The sequence below is a fragment of the Helicoverpa zea genome, chromosome 1 (assembly GCF_022581195.2).
Source record: "Helicoverpa zea isolate HzStark_Cry1AcR chromosome 1, ilHelZeax1.1, whole genome shotgun sequence".
Lineage (NCBI taxonomy): Eukaryota > Metazoa > Arthropoda > Insecta > Lepidoptera > Noctuidae > Helicoverpa > Helicoverpa zea.
In genome coordinates this window covers 15,400,449-15,422,330 of record NC_061452.1, presented here as the reverse complement: position 1 = coordinate 15,422,330, position 21,882 = coordinate 15,400,449, and the positions used below count along the sequence as shown (strand labels likewise).

The following is a 21,882-nucleotide window of genomic DNA, read 5'->3' as shown; positions in this document are numbered from 1 at the left end:
GCACCCTAAGAAACCCCAAGAACTTGTTATTCTGATCTAGAGGCCAAATTTCCTCAAAATGTAGTAGTATTTACGAGAAAGGGTACAAAACATACATAGGTACACATATCTGTACGTCATGTACAAAGTTCCACTTTCCTTATTTGTAGAATTTGCTAATTTTAGAGTAGTTCAACTGCATTCAGTTCGACTGGATGCCAATAAGGTGGGAAGCGTGTTGGCCGATTTAGAAGTTGATTAGGCTCGTGTTACCGAGTATGTGCGCGCCGCCGTCGTGCGGCGGGTCCCAGGCGAGGCGCAGCTCGTGCGCGGCGGCGCTGCGCAGGCGCGGCGCGGGCGCGGCGGGCGGCGCGCGCACCGACAGCGCCACGCCCAGCGCGTCCGAGCCCAGTGCGTTGCGCACCTCGCACGTGTAGTTGCCGCTCGCCGCCGCCTCCACCTCTGCGGACACACCCGATACTGTCGCCGCTGTCTCGGCTGCCCGTGCCAGCTCGCTCAGCGTATTAGCGTACGCCCTTACTGTGTATGATGAGATCCCCGTCGTCAGTGACCGTGTGTGCGCCGGGCAGCGGCGACCAGCGCCAGCGTAGCGGCAGAGCCCCGACCGCCGCGCAGCGCAACCGCACGCGCGACCCGAGAGCTGCGACCACCACGCGACTGAACGACGATATCCTGGCCATCACTAGAGTCGGTTCAGGTAATTAAATTGCCAGCATGTATAACGCAGTTATTTAGGTAAGTGCACAAAACAGTTTCAGGAAAGCCGCTTAACTGTATGGTTTCTTAAACGTACGTGAGGGAGCGGGCGCGGCCGTGACGGGGCGGCTGGGCGCGCCGGCGCCGGCGGCCGACGCGGCGCGCAGCCAGAACTCGTACACGGTGCGCTCGCGCAGGCCGCGCACCTCGCGCCACTGCTCCAGGGCGCCGCCCAGCGTGCTCTCCGGCGCCGCGGCCTCCACGCGCTGCGCCCACTCACCGCCCACTCTACACATCACGGAAGCTATTAACCAGCGCAGTGCACATTGTCTCCGGTAGTGAGGCATGCGAGTGAGTAACACACGAACTTGCCGAGCTCCCGCGTGTACAGGGTGTAGTGCGTGAGGTGCGCGGCGGCCGGCGACAGCCACGTGACGCGCACGGCGGCCGCGCCGGCCGGCAGCGCGCGCACGTGCTGCACGGGCTCGGGCACTGCGGACAGGGGCGCGGTCAGGCGAAGGTGGGGGGGGGGGGGGGCGCAAGGCGCGGGGTGGGTAGGTACTGACCGTCGTCGGCGGTGGCGCAGTAGACGGGCGGCGCGGGCGGGCCGGGCCCGGCGGCGGCGCGCGCACGCACCCACACGGAGTAGTTGGTGGCGGCGCGCAGCCCCTGCAGCGTGGCCTCGCCGCCCGGCCCGGCGCGCGCGCCGCTCCACGCTGTCACACACACACAATTAGCTAACGTACCGCTTACACCTACCGTCAAATATTATTTCGCTATTTCTAGCAAATTACGTTCATTGCCATAACTGATTAGCAATAACAAAATATTAATATAGCCACAGATCCGATTTATTTGAAGTACTTCTATTTAAATTGTAAATACAAAATGCAAAATACCTATTTTGAATATAACATTTAAATGCTTTTTACCCACGACGGAACGGAGCAGGTATATGCGTTTAGGGTGAGAGATGTACGTTTGTGTGTGTGATTGTTGTTGTTGTGGGATTTGTATAGCCGAATTTGACCGATAGAGGCGCAAATGCATGTGTAGGATATGTCCCAGGTAATAACTAGCTTATGAGAGCGGCCGCCGTGGTCGACAATCGGCTAGGACGCCATTATTATTATTACCCGATATTATATAGCCAGTCGTTTCATGTAAAACACTGGCTCTGAGTGGCTCTCAGCTGCTCCCGGTTAGACTGGAAGCCGACGCCAACATAGTTGGAAAAAGGCTTGGTAGATGATGATTTGATCTCCACAAATCAATTACCCAGGCAGCGCAATACCCCCTGATAAGATGGTTTTCTGACTTTCCATCTTCTGACGATCCCTGGTAAAATGATCCGAGCGGTTTTGACTTAGCGACGAGTCCTTCCCTAAACATTGTAAGTAAACATACAAATATTCAGTTAGTAATGTCATTTACAGGTAGCAAAGTGCAGCGGTGCGTAGTGGAGGTCATAGCCCCGGAGCGCATGCGCGGAGGGCAGCGGCGACCAGCGCACGCGCAGCTCGCGCGGCGACAGCGCCTCGCACGCCACGTGCGCCGGCGCGGCGTCGGGCTCGCCGTCCGGCGTGCTGGCGTAGGCGGCGGGCGAGGCGGGCCCGGCGCCCGCGCGGTTGTAGGCGCGCAGGGTGAGTGCGTAGCGCGCGGACGAGCGCAGCCCGCCCAGCGCGAGCTCGGCGCTGCTCCAGCCGGGCGCCACCGCGCTGCCGGTGCGCGCCGCCGCCTCCTCCTCCTCGAAGCGGCCCAGCTCACGCCACGTCGCCACGTAGCCTAGCAGCTCCCCGTTCCAGCTGTCCTGGGGCGGCGCCTGTACGAACATCATGCCTGTTCATGCAGCCTACCCACGGCGACATCCTCTGTAGCATGTCGTACTTACCGACCACGACACGCGCAGCTCCCCGGGATTAGCCGCTCTCACTCTTACATTTTGCGGAGAGGCAGTGGGAGCTGTGGGCAATATAGACAATATTCTGGTCTGACTACGGTCCTATTTATTTATTTTATTTATATATTTCGACTTATAAATCGCACGAGTATAAATTATATACTTTAATGTTGACAAGCACTCTATCAATGATACGAGCTGTACCTTCTTCCAGCGTAGTAAACATGAGAGGTTCAGAGTGCGGAGACACGCCCACGTGGTTGGCCGCCGTGAGGCGCAGGGAGTAGGCGGCGGCAGGGCGCAGTCCCTCCAGCCTGGCAGACAGCGTGTGCAGCCCGTCTGCGTCTGTTCTATAAAAATATAAATCTACAGAACAGAAGGTACCTAACTTAATGGTGGTGATAATAAAATAGTCTAACGCAATAACTATTCATATTATATACATAGGCTGTGTGAGTGTGAGATAAGGTGTCCACCTGGGCCCATCGTCCCGCACGGACAGGTTGGCGGCGGCGGAGCGGTCGGCGGCGGCGGGCAGCGCGTGCAGCGCCGTGTAGCGCGCCGCGTACTGCAGCCCCGGCGGCGCCGCCCACTGCAGCCGCACCCAGCGCGCGCCCACGCCGCCCAGCCGCAGCCCGCGCGGCGCCTCCGGCGGCTCTGCGACACACTGCGCGTGAGCAGGCAGCGCGCGGCGCCGAGCGCGCGCACACCGAGGCATACCTTCCATGTGCAGGTAGTGCAGTTGCTCGCTGCGCCCGAACTGGTTGTGCGCGTGGCAGCGGTACTCGCCGGCGTCGGCGCGCTCGGCGGCGCGCAGCTGCAGCGTGGAGCGCAGTGCGCCGCCCGCGCGCGTCTCCGTCACTGCCCACCTGCGCGACACTCACTGCTCACGTCGTGCTCGTACGGCTAACTCAACTATTTTATCCCTTTATAGGTGTATCTACGGTATGCGATGCACGGACAGTTACTGCGCACTGGTCCGAATGAACGGTTCTATCTGGGGGTTTACACGAAATATATCCGGTATCCTAACACCGTGTTTCACTCAACCCCCTGCGCCCCACGACCAGAAGAGGCAGTGCTCAATCAGGGATCCCACCTAACTATGATCCCTAAAGTAGTATTATTATTTGTAGATTTATCGAGTATTGAGAAATATGAGTCATTTAAAGAAAGCCTAGCACGTATGAGTACGTTTGTATGAATTGTCTACAAGATAGTAAATTGTGTAGAGAAGTGTATGCGCACCGGTAGGAGGCAGTGTCGAGGCGCGCGCCGCGGTGCGTCCAGTGCACGTGCAGCGGCGCGTCGCCTCGCGCCACGCACGCCAGCGCCGCGGGCTGGCCGCGCACGCACGACGCGTTGCCGCCCGCGCCCTCCAGGTGCGCCGGCTCTGCACATACACGCGCACTCATGCGAACATAACTAGCCTCAAACGACTTTCGAATTCGTTCTTAATGTTGCACTAGCTGTTTTCCCGCGGTTTTACCCTCGTCCTGGGGGACCTTCTTCTCTAGTCTATACTAATTTTATAAAGAGGAAAACTTTGTTTGTTTGGTTGTAATGGATAAACTCAAAAACTACTGGACCGATTTTAAATATTCTTTCACCATTAGAAAGCTATATTATCTGCGAGTAACATAGGCTATATTTTATCCCGGTGCGGGCAGTAGCTCCCTCGGGACGCGGGGAAACGGCTAGTTCAAATATGTTACTCGGGGATAGTGTAGCTTCTTTCGTGCTTCGTACAGCACGTACCTTTGGGCACCGCAGTAGTAAACATTGGTGCCAACTTGGCTACACCGGGTTATGTATGATACCGTATTTAGGTACAGATTAGGTAGTCTGATGATGATGGAACGGAATATGAGCGCACTATTGCAGGCGTTGATAAGCTTGGTACCGTGCACAGTAATGTTGACGTGCTTGAGCAGCGGCGGCCCCACTCCGTTGTCGGCCACGCAGCGGTACAGGCCCTGGTGCGCGCGCGCCGCCGCGCTGGCTGCGAGCGAACCGTTGCGCGCCCGCACTCCGTCTACTCCCCATTCACCTGCCCCCACCGGTTCCCACTGCTCTCCACTGTCACCGCCTAGCGAAGCGCCCTCGCCTGGAAGCAAGGGCTCACTGGTAGGAACAAAGCTGCAGAAAGGCAAGTTCCGCAAACTAACCGCAAAAGCAATGATGTAACTGACCCATACGGCGGTACCACGTGACAGCGGGCGCGGGATGTCCGCGGGCGGCGCACTCGAGCTGCAGCGGCGCGCCCAGCAGCACGGCCGCGTCCAGGGGCTCCGTGGCCCACGCCGGAGCCACTGCAGCGAGCAAAGCAACGGTCACCACGGCTGCCGGGCGCAGTGCGCAGGAGGCGGGGGCACACTCACCCTTGACGCTGAGCTGCGCGGTGTAGTTGACGGTGGCGGCGTGGTTGGACACGCGACACGTGTACTCGCCACTGTGTCGTGCCGTCAGATCCGAGAACATCAGTAGAGAGAACTCATTCAGACTCTTTTCTTCTATCTGTACGAACACGAAATCGTTTCATTGAGTTACCGTTGGCAGTTCATCTTGTTTTATAATAAGTCTGACAACCGTCTTACCAAGGGTTGCCCGGGTTATTGAGGCACTCGCTGCACCAGGTCAGACTGGAAGCCGATTCCAACATAATGGGAAAAGGTTAGACACTTGATAATGCCTGTGATAATGAGGCTGTAACTGCTGTAAGGCCTCGGCCTCGAATTTTGCGGGCAGCGGGGCGGCAGCGGCGGCGGCGCGGGAGCGGCAGGATCTTACGCGTATATTCATATGGACCGGCCCTCGAATACAGCGGGCAACGAGCGGTGCACTCGGTGCCCGCCCGCGCCGCCGCCGCTGCCGCCCCGCTGCCCGCAAAATTCGAGGCCGAGGCCTAAGCCTTACTGGGATAAAGAAATAGTGAATAAAATAAATAAATAAAAGGTCAAGATTATGATGTTTAGTAAGTTGAATGACAATGTGAGCATGAAATGTTATCGGTTAAACTTTCAAGATTGGTAGAGGAGACTGACGCCGGCAGCAGTATGTAACAGCACGGTACCTGTAGGTTCGGCGGTAGAGGAGCACCGTCCTTAAGCCATGTGAAGTACATGGGCTTGTCCCCGGACGACACGCCGCACAGCACCTGCACTGAACTACCCTCAGTGAGTTCCGATGAAAAAATAAATGGAGAAATTTTCGGAGGGTCTGGAAAAAATTCAATATTTATTTCAATCGAACACTTGTAGTTTGAATAACAAGGTCAGTAATTTGAAGAGGTGTGTACTGACTGCGGACTTGTATGTCGATGTCGCGGCGAGCGGCAGGGCCCGCGGGCGCCGCCACGGCGCAGGCGTAGACGCCGGCGTCGGGCGCCAGTGCCGGCGCCAGGCGCAGCTCGGGGCCGCGCGCGCTCACGCGGCCCGCGCCGCCCACCGCCACGCCCGACCCGCGCCGCCACCACGAGATGGAGCTGCCACAACACATCATACGATACCTCAACGCTCCAGCCGCTGTCTTTCTTTAAATGACTCATATTTCTCAATACCGACATAATCCACTCCTTTTTTAAGCAGTTCTCATAAACTAGACACATATTGTCGGAATATAGTAGAAATCACAATTTCATAATATTTATTAATAGTAACAAACTAAAGTGTAACAGTTATTTATAGGGGGAAGCTTATTACGAAAAAAAAACCACAGAGTACATTTGTATACACCGTGACTTTTTAGTCGTCTTACAACGGCAGCCCACTTCATGTATCCAATGACTAGTAAACGTTCATATAAAAAATATATATATTTACGAGATTTGAATAATTTAAAAATAAAAATTAATTCATTATTATGATGCATGACGTAGATTATAAGAACACCCTGTTGTGAGCGCTGCCCGAATCTTGTATCAATGGAGCGCGGCGCGTTGGGAAGGTACCTACTTTCTACCGTTTGATACGTAAACATTTTTTTTTCAGTATTTTTCTTTGCACCTATTATCTTAATTAAGTAAGGCTATAAAATTAATAATTATGTCTAGTGGTATTTTATGTCGGATAGATTGAGTCACGGTGTATACTGTTTGTAATGACTTAGGTTAATGTTGTTCTAATTCTCGCAAAGGAGAATGGGCGAAATGTTTGGATGTTGGTCTACTCCCCCTCTAGTAATGAGTCATACATCATTTGAAAGGTCTTTTCAAGCGTTACATTTTGTACTAACATACTCCTCACCAAATCTTAGTACTTTAGATGTTAGAACATGTTTAAGGTTTTCTTTTTATCGATATGGGCTTTCAAGACAGTTCTTTGATTCCTTCTCTAGTAATGAATTATTTATCACTGGAAAGGCCTTTTTAAATAGATCATTTCGTATGAACATACCTCCAACGTATTACAAGTACTTTAGAAGTTAGAGCTTATTTTAGATAATATTATCGATAGTTAGTTTCATGTTCTTAGATTCCTTCTCTAGTAATGAATCATATATCACTGGAAAGGCCTTTTTATATAGAACATTTCGTACTAAAATACCTCTAACAAATTGTCAGTACTTTAGAAGCTACAGCAGATTTAAGACAGTTATTATTTCACTAAACACGTTCTAACTCCCTAAATACTAACAAATGACAATCGCCGCCATACCAGAAAATACTCTACATAACACAAGCTTTCTATTGATATATCACTTAATGCTAGAGGAGAGGTAGACCAAAGCACTCATTGTCCTTTTTAACCCCCGACGCAAAAACGACGGGGTGTTATAAGTTTGACGTGTGTGTGTGTGTGTGTGTGTGTGTGTGTGTGTGTGTGTGTGTGTGTGTGTATGTGGCATCGTAGCTCCCAAACGGATGATCCGATTGTAATGCGACTTTTTTTGTTTGAAAGGAATGTCATTCGGGAGTGTTCTTAGCTATGTTTGGTGGAAATCGGTTCAGGTCTTCAAGGTCATCAGCTCGTTTGTTAGGTGTGATAGGAATGTTACACGCTCAATTTACTTGCAAGCATATGTGGGATTAGAAATTTGAAACACTAATGTCTTCTGGAACCACTGAGCTGGTCTGCTGTTAGGACACGAAGATAGGAGACGTAACCCTAAACTGCCTTTTAGTAAACCCATCGAGTTTGGGCTCGTTGAATTTGTCTTATTTATTTATTTATTTATTTATTTATTTAGGCACACCAACAACTTATTTACAAATACTTTCACATATATAAGTTTATAATTGTAATAAGTCCTGCGTAAATATGTTAATTACAGGTGCGCACAACATTCAAATTAAAAATAACTTAAATTAAACTAAACCAAACTATGCATAACAAAAATAATAATAAAAAAAAGAAGAAGAATCGATAGAGGCAAATGACAAGGTACTATTCAAATTGGTCAATTTTGTGCAAAATTTAATTTATAAGAGGCATTTACATTGCGCTTAAATTTATTATAGGGATCATGGAAAATGTCAAAATTGTCTTGACTAGTTCTCTTCATTTTTCTAATTGACTAGAACCTGATGCTGGAAATAGGATGTGGCGGATGAAACCCTGGAATACCGGAATAAAACGGATAAACCGATTTATATGTATTTTTGCTGAAAGTCTAAAATGACCAAAGGTTAATCTTTATTGTTTCTCAATCTGTGCAATTCTCCCAGAGCCACTTTGTAATGAGGATTGTTAAACAGCTTCCTTTGGCCGAGATCGCATATAGCGACCACATCTTAAAATAAAAGAAATTAAATGAAAGAAGGAAAAATTAAGGAGCTCCTTCAAAAAGCATGAAATAAAATTAAATTATAAATTTAAAAAAAACCCCCGACCCAAAAAAAGCACGCAATTATTATGACAAAAGGTTAAAAACGCTAAACCCTATAAAAAGCAAAAAATTACTTTTAACACTACGTAAGTACCAACTAAAGCATGTCAGACTAAACTAAATTTTGACGTGTCGGGGGACCGCTTTTTACCTTTAAAAATACTACATTAATCAAATGATACCTACTTAATTACAACAGTCGTATAAAAAACACGTATCTAAACAAAATTATATAAAAAGTTATAAGAAGTATATATAATGTAGTAGTATATAATTACTTCTAACGTTAAGCTAATAAATTAGAGCGGTCCCCCGACACGAAAAAATTAAGTTTAGTCTGACATGCTTTAGTTGGTACTTACGTAGTGTTAAAAGTTATTTTTTGCTTTTTATAGGGTTTAGCGTTTTTAACCTTTTATCATAATAATTGCGTGCTTTTTTTGGGTCGGGGGTTTTTTTTAAATTTATAATTTATGTTATATTTAGTGTACTCTGTGTTAATCGACAAACATATACATATTAACGTATTTACCTATTTAATTTAATGTGATTAGTTCAATGCCAGCGTTATCGTGTCGTTTTATACCACAACGAAAATGACGCATGGTCTATCATCGATTGACCTAGCACTAGTAAATTTAGGAAATATCCTATCAAAATGCACCTCTATGGACCTGATCGGATATCCGGCGTAGGGGCAGTAGACGGTAGCGTTGGCGCCCGCCACCACGCGCACCGGGCCCAGCGCGCGGATCGACGGCGGCCCTGCGGTGTATCAAAGTACACTATTCATGAGTGAAACCGATAAGAGTTCATTCCAATCCTAACAGTTTATTGTTTCGATAATAATCTTGTCAAGTTTGCTAGTTGTTCGTATATGCCGTAGCGGGTGTCGGCACACCGCGAGCGCTGCGGAGGTGAGTACCGTATATGTTGAGGCGTGCGGAGTGGTGCGCGTGGCCGAGCGCGTTGTGCGCGCGACACGTGTAGCGGCCGCCGTCCTCCGGCGCCACCGAGCTCATGTTGAGCGTGGACACCACGTCGCCGTTGAGCGACGTCTCCTCGCTGATGAAGTAGCGGTGCGGCGCGCGCACGTGCTCGAGCGGCTGCTCGTCCAGCAGCCAGGTGAAGCGCGGCGCCGGCGAGGCGGACGCGGCGCAGCGCAGCGACACCGCGCCGCCCGGCCGCAGCGCCTGCTCGATGAACGTGTAGTGCAGTTCCGGTGTCGAATCTGCGCACATGCAATATCACTCATTTTTCGTGGAGTCAATACTCCAAAATAGATATACTCCAAAATAGATATGCTCCATTTGAGTAGGCACTTATTTGTGAAGATTTGGGTCAAAATCAATGTAGCGCGCGCTCACCGCCAAGGCGCAGCTCCGCGGCGGCCTGCGCGGAGTCGTGCGCGCGGCGCGCCACGCACTGGTAGACGCCGCGGCTGGCGCGCGCCACGCCGCGCAGCAGCAGCGCCGCGCCCGCGCCCGCCGGCGCGCCGTCGTGCAGCCAGCCCAGCGCCGCGCGCGCGTCCGACGCGCTGCAGTTGAACCGCGCCGTGCTGCCCGCCTGCGCCACCTGCACAGTACAGATGCTCAGTCTACAGTTGGGAGACGGGGCTCCGTTTAAAACAATATTTTTATATTAGATTATTAAAGTGGTGAGTGCGCTCACTAGCACGGTGGGCGTGACGGTGACGCTGAGTGAGTCCTGCACGTGCAGCGTGGTGTGCGCGGTGGCGTCGCCGAACACATTGTAAGCCTTGCAGATCCAGAGGCCGGCGTGGTGGGCGGCAGCGCGCACGCAGCGAGCCGCGCCGCCCCCCCACGCCCAGCCGTCCTCCGGCGCGCTGGCCGGCTGCAGCCGACCCTCGCGCGAGCGGTACCACCTGCGCCACATACACACACTTCACCACCTGCCACTTGTCAATTAACAACAAGCTCTCAAAAATCAAGATGATCACATCAAAAAAATGCAAATGAGAAAGAAGCCGTGAGCGACGTGAGCGCGTTTATTTTTCTTAAAGGAATCAAAAAGTAAACAATATAACAAACATACAAAAAAAGTATACTATAGGTAATAGATAAATAAATAAAAGAATCTAAATAAAAGTCGTGGTGGCCTAGTGAGTAAAGAGCCAAGCTATCAAGTATGAGGACGAGTACCAATGCAATTTTTCTAAGTTTTTATGTACATACATTCTAAGTATATCTTGGACACCAATGGCTGTGTTTCGGATTTCACGTTAAACTGTTGGTCCCGGCTGTCATTGAACATCCACGTATGTCACAGAAGCCAGTAAGTCTGACGCCAGTCTAACCAACGGGTATCGGGTTGCTGGGGTACTTGGGTTGAGGAGGTCAGATAGGCAGTCGCTCCTTGTTAAACACTGGTACTCAACTGAATCCGGCTAGACTGGAAGCCGACCCCAACAATTGGGAAAAGGCTCGGGTGATGATGATGATGAAATAAAAGAATCTAAATATAACTACTTAGATGAAACCGAAGAAGATAAATTAATAAAAGAATCCTAACCTAGCAGATAAAACCGAATACAGGGTGCAAAATATATTATCAAAAAACTTATTATTTACTTAGTAAGGAGCTTAAGCGTTTTGGTTATGTATTAGCATGATAGACAATGCGTACGTGTACTGCGGCGGGGGGTGGTCGGAGGCGACGCACGGCAGACACACGAGCTGGCCGGCCGGCACGCTGAGCTCGGCGGGCGCGGCCAGCAGGCGCGGCGCCGATGCGGGACCCGCGCCGCGCACGGACAGCGTGGCGGGGCGCGCGCGCCGGGCCGCGCCGGACAGCTCGTGGCGCGCCAGGCAGCTGTACGCGCCCGCGTCCGCCGCGCCAGCCTCGCGGATCAGCAGCGTGTTGCCAGCCACCAGGTAGCGCGACTCTGTACATACACCCACACTCACACTAACACTGCTATACATGTTTGTGTCTACATATGTTACACTTAGCTGGCGCGCACGTCGTCATCTTATTACACAAGAAAGACTTACGGCAGAGATGCAATGATGGCCGCGGTCAACCAGCTCTCTCCTTGGCACCTCTCAATAGTTTTCGTTAGAGAGTCAATAATTTGTTTTATGGAGTGATAGGTACCTGGCGCGGGCGGGTCGAGGTGCAGCAGCACGTCGCCGCGGTACCAGAGCTCGGCCCGCACCAGCGGGTCGGCGGCGCCGCAGTGCACGGCCGCCACCGCGCCCGCCGCCGCGTCCCCCGCGCGCGCCGCCGCCTCCCACGCCGCCTCGCCCACCGGCACGAGCGTCACGTCGCGCGACAGCGTCACGCCGTGCGCGTTGGCGGCGCGGCACCGCACCGTCGTCTGCGCCGCCGCCGCGTGCGCGCTCGTCGCCAATATCTCCAGCGTGCCGTTGTTGTATATGCGCCTGTATCCACACCGAATATATGTTCCTACTCAAATGACAGTTTACATGCTTTTCTATAAATTAATGCTATTAAAATTTAAGATTTAGATTTTTAGCTGGAATTAAGAACCAAAGTCTACAAGGTGAGACGTAAGATAGTAATAATTGGGCTCCATTTTCGCAAACGGCGGTGCTCGACGTCGTGTGTGCGCACCTGTGCGGCGGCAGGTCCCTCAGCACTGCGCCGTCGTCGGCGAGCCAGGTGACGTCGGGCGGCGGGTCTGCGCGCGCGGCGCACGTGAGCCGCACGCCGGCGCGCGCCGCGTACGTCACGCGCGGCGGCGGCTCGCGCACCAGCACCGGTGCGCGCATCGTCAGCTCCGCGCGCAAACCTACACCATTGTGTTATCACTCGTACCTCACGACCTACGTATTTTTATGCGATTTCTTCTGAGAACAATTACGAATTTATTCCAAGATACGAGTTTGAGAGCCCGCGGTGGGATTCCGCACATAAACAAAGACTAACTTTAAGCCACTTAAAAGTCTAACAGCGCAACTTCAGTTTTAAAACCGTTTGACCTAAAAAAAGTGGCCGTTTGTCGGCGGGAGCGAGCGGGCGCGCGGCCGCCGCTACTTTGTGAAAGTTGCGTCGCTGTCCTCTCACAGAATTGTCCTCAAATGTGTAATTCAGTTGAGTTGGTTGCTGCTTGCTTATAGTATTTGTTTACTTTTACAGTTAGATTGAGTAACCATTGCATTTATAGTCATCTCAGATGATATTAAACATTTCGCAGTCAGGGATCATTCGGCTAGCGAGGAACGTGTTGAATTAATTAGCGGTATCGCTCGATTACTGCCTAAACTACATAAGTATATATGTGTTAGGAAATGATGCGACAAGTACACAGGTGCGCCAGTGCGGGATACTCACGCGGCACGAGCAGCGCCAGCAGCAGCGGCAGCAGCGGCGGCATGTCTGCCCCCGCCCGCACCCCGCGCCCTGCACCCCGCGCCCCGCGCCCCGCGCCCCACACCCCGCGCCTCGCGCCGGCTTTCCAACCTTCCGACAAGTCACATGATGGCAGCTAAATGTAATAATAATAATAAGTGGCGAGTATGCCCACAGGGAGCGCGTGATCTGCGTTTAAAGTCCGCCGAGGTAACCTCACCCTTCAGCTCATGTCCCTGTTGCCCTCTTGTTACTAACACACCGGAATATTACCCATGTCAAGACAATTCTATCATATTATCCAGCACAATATTTAGCAGGAGTCATTCCAAACAACCTATACAATAACCCAAGTCATTGATAATTAGTCTGTCTACTTATATCTATTTATAGGTTCTATTCTATTCTATTCCAGAAAACAGCTATTGTAAACACATGCAGATTAACCCGAACATTATTAAATACTTAATAACTACAATTCATTTTATTTAACCGTACCTGGCTTCGGCCCGTGCCAATTTCACCCACGTATAGATGTGAGGTATTTAAAAAATAACGAGAAATAATAATAATATAATATCTTGCACACACGGTCGGTTAGCCTCATGATAAACTTATTTATTGACTTGTGTTGCAGGTGCTGATGCTCAAACAACCTGATATTTATAATGTATGTCTAGCTGTCGCATAGCGTGGCTGCTGTACATGAGGGATCGGGTTTGATTTCCGGGTCGTGCACCGGCCCGCATTCGCTTTGTGGGTTTCAGAAACTTTCACTAAGTTTCCCGGAGTCTGTAGGTGATTGATACACCGGTGCATCGGAGTCCACGTTAATGTTGGTCCTGCGCCTGATCTCTCTCCGATGTTGCACATGTGTTCGTGCACATCATCATCATCATCATCGTCTCAGCTATAGGACGTCCACTGCTGAACATAGGTCTCCCCCTTAGATCTCCACAGATACCTGTTGGAAGCGACCTGCATCCAGCGTCTTCCGGCGACCTTTATGTTGTTCGTTCGACGTTCACGCACATGCTTGTGCACTATAACATGCCCTTCGCAGTTGGCTAATCCTAAATGATACCAGCCGCCGTGACCGATTATATTATCATCATCATTTGTAAAGTACTACATACTTTTACATTATGAGCTCAAACAAACTATAGACTGACTAAAAGTTTGCAGTGTTCTCTTAACCTGATTAGGTAATTTATTTGTCGTTTCATTCAATATTTTTTATTTAGTCCATAAAAATATTAACATTAAAAACTATTCTTGTACAGAACCTAAAACTAAAAGCATTAAAAAATTGTTTGATTGGCCGAGATGGTTATATTGCATTTAGTCGGTGGTTTTGGAAGCGGCGTGACTAGTTACCGTAGTCGAGCTGTAAGTTTACATTTTTTTATGCGATAGATAACAGTGACGGAATTTATAGCAAGAATTTAGTGTTTGTATAGTGGTAACATTTTAGAACTGTGTGACATGAGTAGCACAGAGTGGTTCGGGAATGTACGACGTTATAACAAAGCACACAACAACCAGGCGTAGACTCGGCAGTGTAGTAAGTATCAGTTGTTATGTTCAGCACCGAGCGCCTCCGGCGGCTACACGTGCTACGTAGCGTCGTAGCGCTCGTAGCTTTCCGTAGCAGTCCGCAGCAAATGTACTACGAGATGCGAAAAACACACGCTTTACCAATTTATTATTTATTTATTATTAAATTACAAGGCACACCAACAACTTATTTACAAATACTACGCAGATATTAGTATAGAATTGTTAGTTCTGTGTAAATAAATCACTTACAGGCGTGCACAGCGCTCACAGATAATAGCGTGGTCGGCTGTAAATAACTTAAATCAATAAAATTAAATTAAAAGTAACTAAAACATAAACTATACAATTAAGAAATTAAAATAAAATAATACAAAATTTGATAAATTAGACAATTAAATTAAACAAAATTAAATCAAGTAATAAATCAATAAAATTAACGAGATCCAACCATAAAAAACTTAATTAACAATATTTATTGATGGGAGATCAGTGAGAACTACGAATCAATCCTTCTTTTATAATTTTAGAGCGAAATTGAGAGAGAGCATCCGAAAATATATCAATGTCAGCATCTTGAGTACTGGCACTGATCTTATTGTAAGTGTCCATCATCCTATTAAGGGGAGCGGAGCGTCCCAGGTTTGTACGACAGCTTCTACTCACAAATGTACTACGTGCCCTAACCGATCTCACCCGACACCCGCGAGGAACGTCTAATTTGATCTGTTCAAGCAGTTCGGGAGTGCATGTTTGACCGTTCACTATCTTGAAAAGCAGAACCATATCCGCCAGAATTCTACGATCTTGCAGAGAAGACAGTCCAAAATGATTCATACGAAGCGTGTAGTCAGCTCTGTTGGGGCAGCTATTATCCCTGAACCGTAAGTAACGTGTAAAGCTTCGTTGAATCCGTTCGATTCTGTCCGAGTGAACGCTGTACATTGGATTCCAGACCGAGGAAGCATATTCCAACGTGCTACGAACAAGGCTATTAAACAGAGTTTTTAACGCTGCAGTGCCTTTAAACTCTTTGCACGCTCTTTTAATAAAACCTGCCATTTTAGCAGCTTTCACGGTAATGCTGTCAAAGTGAGAAGTAAAAGACAGGTTATAGCTAAGATGCACGCCTAAGTCCCGAATAGTCTCAACTCTCTCCAAAGGAGCACCTGCAAGTGAATAGGATGTTGGAATCGAGCGTTTTTTACGTGTAAACGTGATGTGATGACACTTGCTTACATTTAACATCATGCCGTTGGCGACGCACCAAGACTGCAACGAGTTGAGGTCCCTTTGAAGTAGTGCAGCGTCCTCTAGTGACCCAACAACCCGGTAGATTTTCAGGTCGTCAGCAAAAAGTGAACACCGACTATGACGAAAGCTATCTGGTAGGTCATTTATAAAAATTATGAATAATATTGGGCCAGCATGTGAACCCTGTGGCACACCGGATGTTGCAGTATATTCCGAAGAGTGGTACCCTTCCATTACTACTCTCTGTCGGCGCTTATCCAAATATGAACAAAACCATTCCAAGAGACTCCCATGAACACCAATGTTTTCAAGTTTTAATAATAACGTCTGATGGTCGACTTTGTCAAAAGCACTGCTAAAGTCAGTGTAAATGGCATCTATTTGTTGACCTGCGTCCACAGCTAATGACAGGTCATTAATGTAAGATACTAAATTCGTGACAGTTGACTTATTACTGCAAAACCCGTGTTGCTGAGGTGCAATCTGACATTTAATATGCGCATTTAATATGGGACAAACTAAGGACTCGAATACCTTTGAGAAAATAGAGAGCATGGATATGGGACGATAGTTACTTGCGTCAGCTTTATCGCCTTTTTTATATACCGGAACCACGTTTGCCTTTTTCCACTCCGAGGGAAAAATTCCAGTTGACAAAGATCTATTATATATCAGTGATAACGGAAGAGTAAGACCTCGGACACACTTTTTGATGAAAATTGGTGGCAATCCGTCAGGACCGGCACCTTTCGTAACATCTAGCTTTTTTAGTGCTTTAAAGATATCATTTTCATTAAAATTAATTCTACCCAGAGATTGTTGGGGGAAATTTTGAGGAGTTCGCGCAAGCGGGATATTCTTTCTATTAAAAGTGGAACTGAACTGCGAGGCAAAAAGGTTACAGATATCGTCGCCATTAGTAGCCACTACATTATTGAATTTAATTGTAGATGGAACAGCAGCAGACTGTCTATTTTTGGCCTTGACGAAAGACCAAAAACATTTGGAATTTAACCGCATATTGCTTTCTATTTTATGCACGTATTTACTGTAGCACTCTTCAATTTGAGCCCGGGCTCGGTCGTTGAGAATTCTATATTCAACTTGGTCACGTGGATTATTATATTTCCTAAAGCGAGATCTTAATTTTTCTTTTTCGTTTAAAATGGTGACCAGAGATTTTGTGTACCAGTGAGGGTATTTACAATTAAGTCGCTTGTATTTGGGAACAACTTCACTTATTATAATGTTTATACGTTCATATAATGTAAAGACCATTTGATCTACATGCGAACACAAACCTAACAGCTTTATCCAGTCTATCTCACACAATTTGTTGTTGATTGATTCGTAATTAGCACTGCGGAAGTTATATACTTTGGTCTGTCTAGGCTTTAATGCCGCAACAGTTACAAACTGGTAATCTATTACAAGAGGTGGATGGTAATTGTCGACTCTGCTAATCGGGGTTTCACACTTTTTCACTACGCCCGATTGAACATTCGTGAGAAACAAATCTAAGATTTTATTCTTCGAGTTTTTCACTGAGTTACATTGCTGCAGGGAGTTCAGGGACATGAAATCTATTAACGAAAAACCTAGACTATTATTATAATTTGAGGGAACCGTTACGGTTGCATTCTTGACGCTAAGGTCTACTTCCCAGTTTATGAAGCCCAGGTTGAAATCTCCGAGTATAATTACTTCTTCACCAGACGCGTCGATAATACTTGATGCGACATCGAGGAACGAGTCCAGTTGCTGTTGATTCACTGGCGGGGGAAGGTAGACGGCACAAATGTTAATCTTCTTCCCGTTGTTTAGTTTTAACCTGACCCACAAGTCTTCCGCTGGGGTTTCCCATTGACAAGCACGTGATGAATCAAACCTCTTAGACACCGCGATCAGTACACCTCCCCCTTCTTTACTTCCCAATGCACTGGAGGCTCTGTCCCTTCTATAGACGTTATATGAGGCATCAAAGATCTCTCCGTCGCAGACATTGCTGTTGAGCCAAGTTTCAGTTGCAACAATAACGTCGTACTGGCTAGCACCAACTTCCATGTTAATATCCTGGAGTTTCGTTCGCATACCTCTAAAGTTTTGGTAATAAATTGTGAATTTTATATAAAGACCTATAGTATATGTCATATATGCACACGTTAACACAACAATTCCCTAAAGTAGTGCGATAGCTTGCAGGGATTTTACTTGCCTTGCGCTTGTTCCGTCATCTTTGCGAACAAGAATACGCCCATCACGAACCCATACGTATCAATAGCCTTTCTCGCGTGCCATTTTCCTGGTCTCAGCGTGAATGGCTTTGTTTAAAGGCGATAAATGTTCGGAGACGAAGACCGGCATCTTAACACCACCGTATCCCAAGTGGCTGGAATTAAGCTTTTCTTGTGGGTGGGCCCGGTTGAACTTGGCGACAGATGCGAGGATACCATCTCGAACCCTGGTACTTCTCAGCTTTACAATGACCGAGCGTGGACGATCACTATGGGCATCCGTTTTCCGAATACGCGCAAATGACAAGATGTCTTGTTCCGCGATGTTGTGAGATATCGCATTTCCTAGCTGTACCACGGTGCTTAAGAGATTTTCGTTTTTGTTTTCAGGTATTCCATTTATTTCTATGTTATCTTGACGTGAGTGTTGCTCCAAAATGTTGACTCGTTCGACCAGTTCCGACATGGACTTCTTGAGACTATTGTTCTCAGACGCAAACTGCTTTATGACCTCCTTGTTATTATTGAGTTCAGCCTTTATGTCATCAAAGGTTTGACTCATGAAGGTTACTGAGTCTTTCAATTCGCCAAGCAACTTAAGACTATCCCTCAATTTAATAAACTCCTCTTCAAAGAATGCCTTCAGCGACACTTTAAGCTGCGATGAAATTACAGACTCAATCTCGTGACGGATAGATGCGAGAGCATTGTCATCGAGCGCACGAACTACACTTTCGTATTCGGTATAAGTTGCATTATCCTCACTTGAAACACTATTAGGCGTATTATCAACACGCGCCCGCTTTGACGGCTTCGACCGAGAGGGAACGTTGCTGACTTCCCGATTCACAGGAGTAGTTACAGCCTTTTTCTGGTCCTCTTCGCCATGGGTAGCGATTTGCCCTACAGGTGGCGGGGATCTTTGCACGCGAGGCATCTTTTTTATAATTGAACGCGTTGGTGATTAGTCGGAGTGGAATGTATTTAACCGATACTAAAATCGGGGTGGCGCCACTTTCGCAGTGTCAGTTTTGTAGCTTGAGCGCACTGTATTTATTACCTGGAACGCAGCGCTCGTGACAGTGCTGGAATGTTGGCAGCAATGACAATCTATCAATACGTGCACGCGCGCAGGATTCTGACGGTTATGCAGGACACTTAACCGCGACAATTCCTTGAGTACGCAAGACAGTCACTGTGATAATGCACTTTTTCACTATTTAAGTTATTAAAAGTTTTAATGTTTATAGACGCACAGAATGTTTGTATGCACCGTTGGTGGATTGACACTTCACTGTTTTTGAGTTTTTAATGTAAATTAAGTTAATTAGCAGCCGAAAAATTATTTTACGAATAAAAGATTACGAGCAGTATTAGTCGGTTACGGAGCGCGTTCCGTTTTCCAATAGATATAATGGTAACGTAAAGACATATAAGGTAAAGCCAAGCGTGAACTAACAGTAAAAATAAAACTAACATAACCAAATGACAATTAATAGTTATTTGTTATACAAGAGTGCAAAGTTGCTTTTTAACCGCGGGCTCAATTTTGATGACCGAGCAAGCGAAGGTTTCAATAATTAGAATCCTGAGCGATAGCGAGGGAATCAAAAGAGCACAAGGTGAAAAATCTTTGCACTCGAGTGCAACACGTAACTTTTCATCCCACCTCATCGAGGAAATTTCTAAACTCAAAAAAACAAAATGGCGCGCACATATGAGTATCAAATTAAAAAGAAGTAGGTACCTATTAAAGTTCATTTATTTAAAAACTCAGTTTAAAAATGAAACGAGGTTAAAAATCTTTGTAAAAACAATAATAAAAGTTACTTAATTAATTGAATAATTATTTAAGCAGTATTTTATTTGTTTAGTATTGTATTTGTTTGAAAAGTCTTATCAAGATTGTCACAAATGGAGTATTGCACACGATGTTCTAAATTCAAATCACTTTGCCGCTCTAGAGGATAAAAACGGCTTTTGCACTCAGATATCAAAGGGTAAAACTACTCTTTCCGAGATGGTGGGATGAAAATATTATTACTTTCGCAAAATTTAAAACACAATACTATTATATGAGTAAAATTGTCCTCGAAGAGATCGCAGTCCGGGTTGGCTTCCACAAGCTTACTTATGGTGTTGAACACACGCGGTACGGGAGACGCCGCGCGGGCTGCGCTCCGTGCCTTCATGTCGGTATTTAATTGTTACTTGCTTATGTTAAAGTTTTATTTTTTCATTTTTTTATTGTCAATTAGTTATTTTTTAGAAATTTTATTTTAAGTTTTTAGTTGATATTATCTTTATTTTTAAGTGATGTACCTACTTACTTAACTACTGTGATTTATGTAATTGACTTTTGTAGTCGAAAGTCAAGAAAGTAAATAAATAAATAAATGTTTTATAACAACTATTTATTTTACACAATTATTGCAGTTAAGGTCAGTTCGTTGGAACACTTGCTTACGCAAATAAAAACTGCAATCGTTAGTCAAGTTTATTATTTACTAGCTTCCGCCAGCGGCTTCGCTCACGTGGTGTGTTCATAAAAAGTAGCCTATGTGTTAATCCAGGGTATCACCTATCTACATTCCAAATTTAAACCAAATCAGTCCAGCCGTTTTTGCGTGAAAGAATAACAAACATACATCCTTACAAACTTTCACAATTATAATATTAAGTAGGATATTCCAAATCATAATAGAGGTATAATAGAGGTATAATGGGGCTCGAAATATGGGGCCAGAATTCAGGGCTCCTATACAAGGACATAGCGAAAAGGCTTGTCGATGCTTCGCATGACCAGAGAGCAGGCTTGTTCTTCGCACAAAGAATTAGCATTGCCATACGAAGTGTTAATGCAGCCAATCTTCTGACGACGCAGCCAAAGTGCAGTGATGCGGAGGAATATTTCGACGCCTGATTAATGTTCTTAATAATATTTTTGTATATAGGTTTTTTTTTTTAAAGATAAGTCTTTTAATTTTGCATTTAATAATGTATACATATTTTTTTATAAAAAAAACGTTCGATTATCACTATTATTTATATGACTACATAGTTTATAGCAAAGTAGATTTTTAGGGTTCCGTATCCAAAGGGTAAAACGGGACCCTATTGTTTTCGCTCCTCTGTCTCCTCTGTCCGTCCATCCGTCCGTTTGTCCGTCTGTCTGTCACCAGGCTACAGCCTGGCTAACATCTAACTATCACACTATCTATTCATGAGATGTATCTCATGAACCGTGATAGTTAGAGAGCTGTCACAGGTGATGTATTTCTGTTGCCGCTATAACAACAAATACTGAAACCTAGAATTAAATACATATTTTGGGGCTCCCATACAAAAAACGTGTTTTTTTTGTCCGTTTTATAAATAATGGCTCGTCCGCAAGTCCGACTCGCACTTGGCCGGTTTTTCTGACCCGTTTTCCCTTTGTACGCTTCAAAACTACGCAACCAGTTTTCGTGCTGTTTTTTAATAGATGGAGTAATTAAAGAGGAAGGCTTATATGTATAATAACATAGTGGGGAAATACTGCTATCCCGTGCGAAGTCGGCGCGGGTCGCTAGTATAGTAGAAAGCAAAGTCGGTGTCCCTATGTATGCTGAAATCTTAAACTAGGTACGTATTTTCTTGTGCATACCCTATGAGTTCATGATTCAAGATTGAAGCCTACCCCGGAGCGTGTGACACTCGGTCAGCGGCGCTCAGCACGCCGACCTGATGCTCGCACACCTCAACTTAAACTTGTGAATGAGAGATATATGTTGTAACATCACTGTGAGTCTCATTCAAGCAACTGCCTGATAAACTGATTTCACTGCACTTTTTTAAATATTAAATTCACTGTTAGTAAAGTGATGTGCGATTATAAATAAGCGTGTTAAAAAACAAGAGCAACGGATTTAAGAATAACTTCACAATATTTTTGGGCTACAATAAACTTTTTCACTGAGATGATGACGTAAACTCCATGTTTAGTTAATTTAAATATATTAATATAGATTAGTAATGCAATAATGAATAGCAGCGCACACTTGATGAGGACACGACAAACTCGACACACGTGAACTAGTT

The 21,882-nt window shown here is 46.6% G+C and overlaps 4 protein-coding genes across 4 annotated transcripts; all 4 read right to left on the bottom strand.

The window, feature by feature from the left end:
* Nucleotides 1-210: 210 nt before the first annotated feature.
* LOC124629693 (Down syndrome cell adhesion molecule-like protein Dscam2) lies at nucleotides 211-2,021 on the bottom strand. The gene is made up of 6 exons (XM_047163208.1): nucleotides 2,015-2,021; nucleotides 1,263-1,412; nucleotides 1,065-1,188; nucleotides 794-984; nucleotides 521-682; nucleotides 211-441 (listed from the first exon to the last, which is right to left on the bottom strand). Exons 1-6 carry the CDS (start codon nucleotides 2,019-2,021, stop codon nucleotides 227-229), a joined length of 849 nt encoding a protein of 282 aa, XP_047019164.1. The 3' UTR covers nucleotides 211-226.
* On the bottom strand, nucleotides 1,269-3,332 carry LOC124633505 (contactin-2-like). Its single transcript, XM_047168755.1, has 4 exons — nucleotides 3,073-3,332; nucleotides 2,801-2,946; nucleotides 2,588-2,658; nucleotides 1,269-2,518 (listed from the first exon to the last, which is right to left on the bottom strand). The coding sequence occupies exons 1-4, from the start codon at nucleotides 3,321-3,323 to the stop codon at nucleotides 2,123-2,125; spliced, it is 864 nt and encodes a 287-aa protein (XP_047024711.1). The 5' UTR covers nucleotides 3,324-3,332; the 3' UTR covers nucleotides 1,269-2,122.
* Nucleotides 3,333-3,762: 430 nt separating this feature from the next.
* Nucleotides 3,763-6,094, bottom strand: LOC124629684 (Down syndrome cell adhesion molecule-like protein Dscam2). Its single transcript, XM_047163200.1, has 5 exons — nucleotides 5,899-6,094; nucleotides 5,670-5,815; nucleotides 4,789-5,113; nucleotides 4,500-4,703; nucleotides 3,763-3,989 (listed from the first exon to the last, which is right to left on the bottom strand). The coding sequence occupies exons 1-5, from the start codon at nucleotides 6,092-6,094 to the stop codon at nucleotides 3,763-3,765; spliced, it is 1,098 nt and encodes a 365-aa protein (XP_047019156.1).
* A 3,675-nt stretch (nucleotides 6,095-9,769) lies between these two features.
* On the bottom strand, nucleotides 9,770-12,782 carry LOC124629674 (Down syndrome cell adhesion molecule-like protein Dscam2). The gene is made up of 6 exons (XM_047163190.1): nucleotides 12,740-12,782; nucleotides 12,020-12,197; nucleotides 11,540-11,826; nucleotides 11,069-11,327; nucleotides 10,094-10,307; nucleotides 9,770-9,997 (listed from the first exon to the last, which is right to left on the bottom strand). Exons 1-6 carry the CDS (start codon nucleotides 12,780-12,782, stop codon nucleotides 9,770-9,772), a joined length of 1,209 nt encoding a protein of 402 aa, XP_047019146.1.
* Between the last annotated feature and the right edge of the window lie 9,100 nt (nucleotides 12,783-21,882).

Coding starts and splice junctions, on each gene's coding strand:
- LOC124629684 (XM_047163200.1), bottom strand. CDS start 6,094: ATGTGTTGTGGCAGCTCCATCTCGTGGTGGCGGCGCGGGTCGGGCGTG. Junction 5,816..5,898: donor CATCGACATACAAGTCCGCA/GTCAGTACACAC, acceptor AATTTTTTCCAG/ACCCTCCGAAAATTTCTCCA. Junction 4,704..4,788: donor CACGTGGTACCGCCGTATGG/GTCAGTTACATC, acceptor CCTTGCTTCCAG/GCGAGGGCGCTTCGCTAGGC.
- LOC124629693 (XM_047163208.1), bottom strand. Junction 985..1,064: donor TACACGCGGGAGCTCGGCAA/GTTCGTGTGTTA, acceptor CGTGATGTGTAG/AGTGGGCGGTGAGTGGGCGC. Junction 442..520: donor CGGGGATCTCATCATACACA/GTAAGGGCGTAC, acceptor GTGTGTCCGCAG/AGGTGGAGGCGGCGGCGAGC.
- LOC124633505 (XM_047168755.1), bottom strand. CDS start 3,323: ATGGAAGGTATGCCTCGGTGTGCGCGCGCTCGGCGCCGCGCGCTGCCT. Junction 2,659..2,800: donor GTTTACTACGCTGGAAGAAG/GTACAGCTCGTA, acceptor TATTGCCCACAG/CTCCCACTGCCTCTCCGCAA. Junction 2,519..2,587: donor AGCTGCGCGTGTCGTGGTCG/GTAAGTACGACA, acceptor ATGTTCGTACAG/GCGCCGCCCCAGGACAGCTG.
- LOC124629674 (XM_047163190.1), bottom strand. CDS start 12,782: ATGCCGCCGCTGCTGCCGCTGCTGCTGGCGCTGCTCGTGCCGC. Junction 11,328..11,539: donor CCTCGACCCGCCCGCGCCAG/GTACCTATCACT, acceptor GTGTATGTACAG/AGTCGCGCTACCTGGTGGCT. Junction 9,998..10,093: donor CCGTCACGCCCACCGTGCTA/GTGAGCGCACTC, acceptor TGTACTGTGCAG/GTGGCGCAGGCGGGCAGCAC.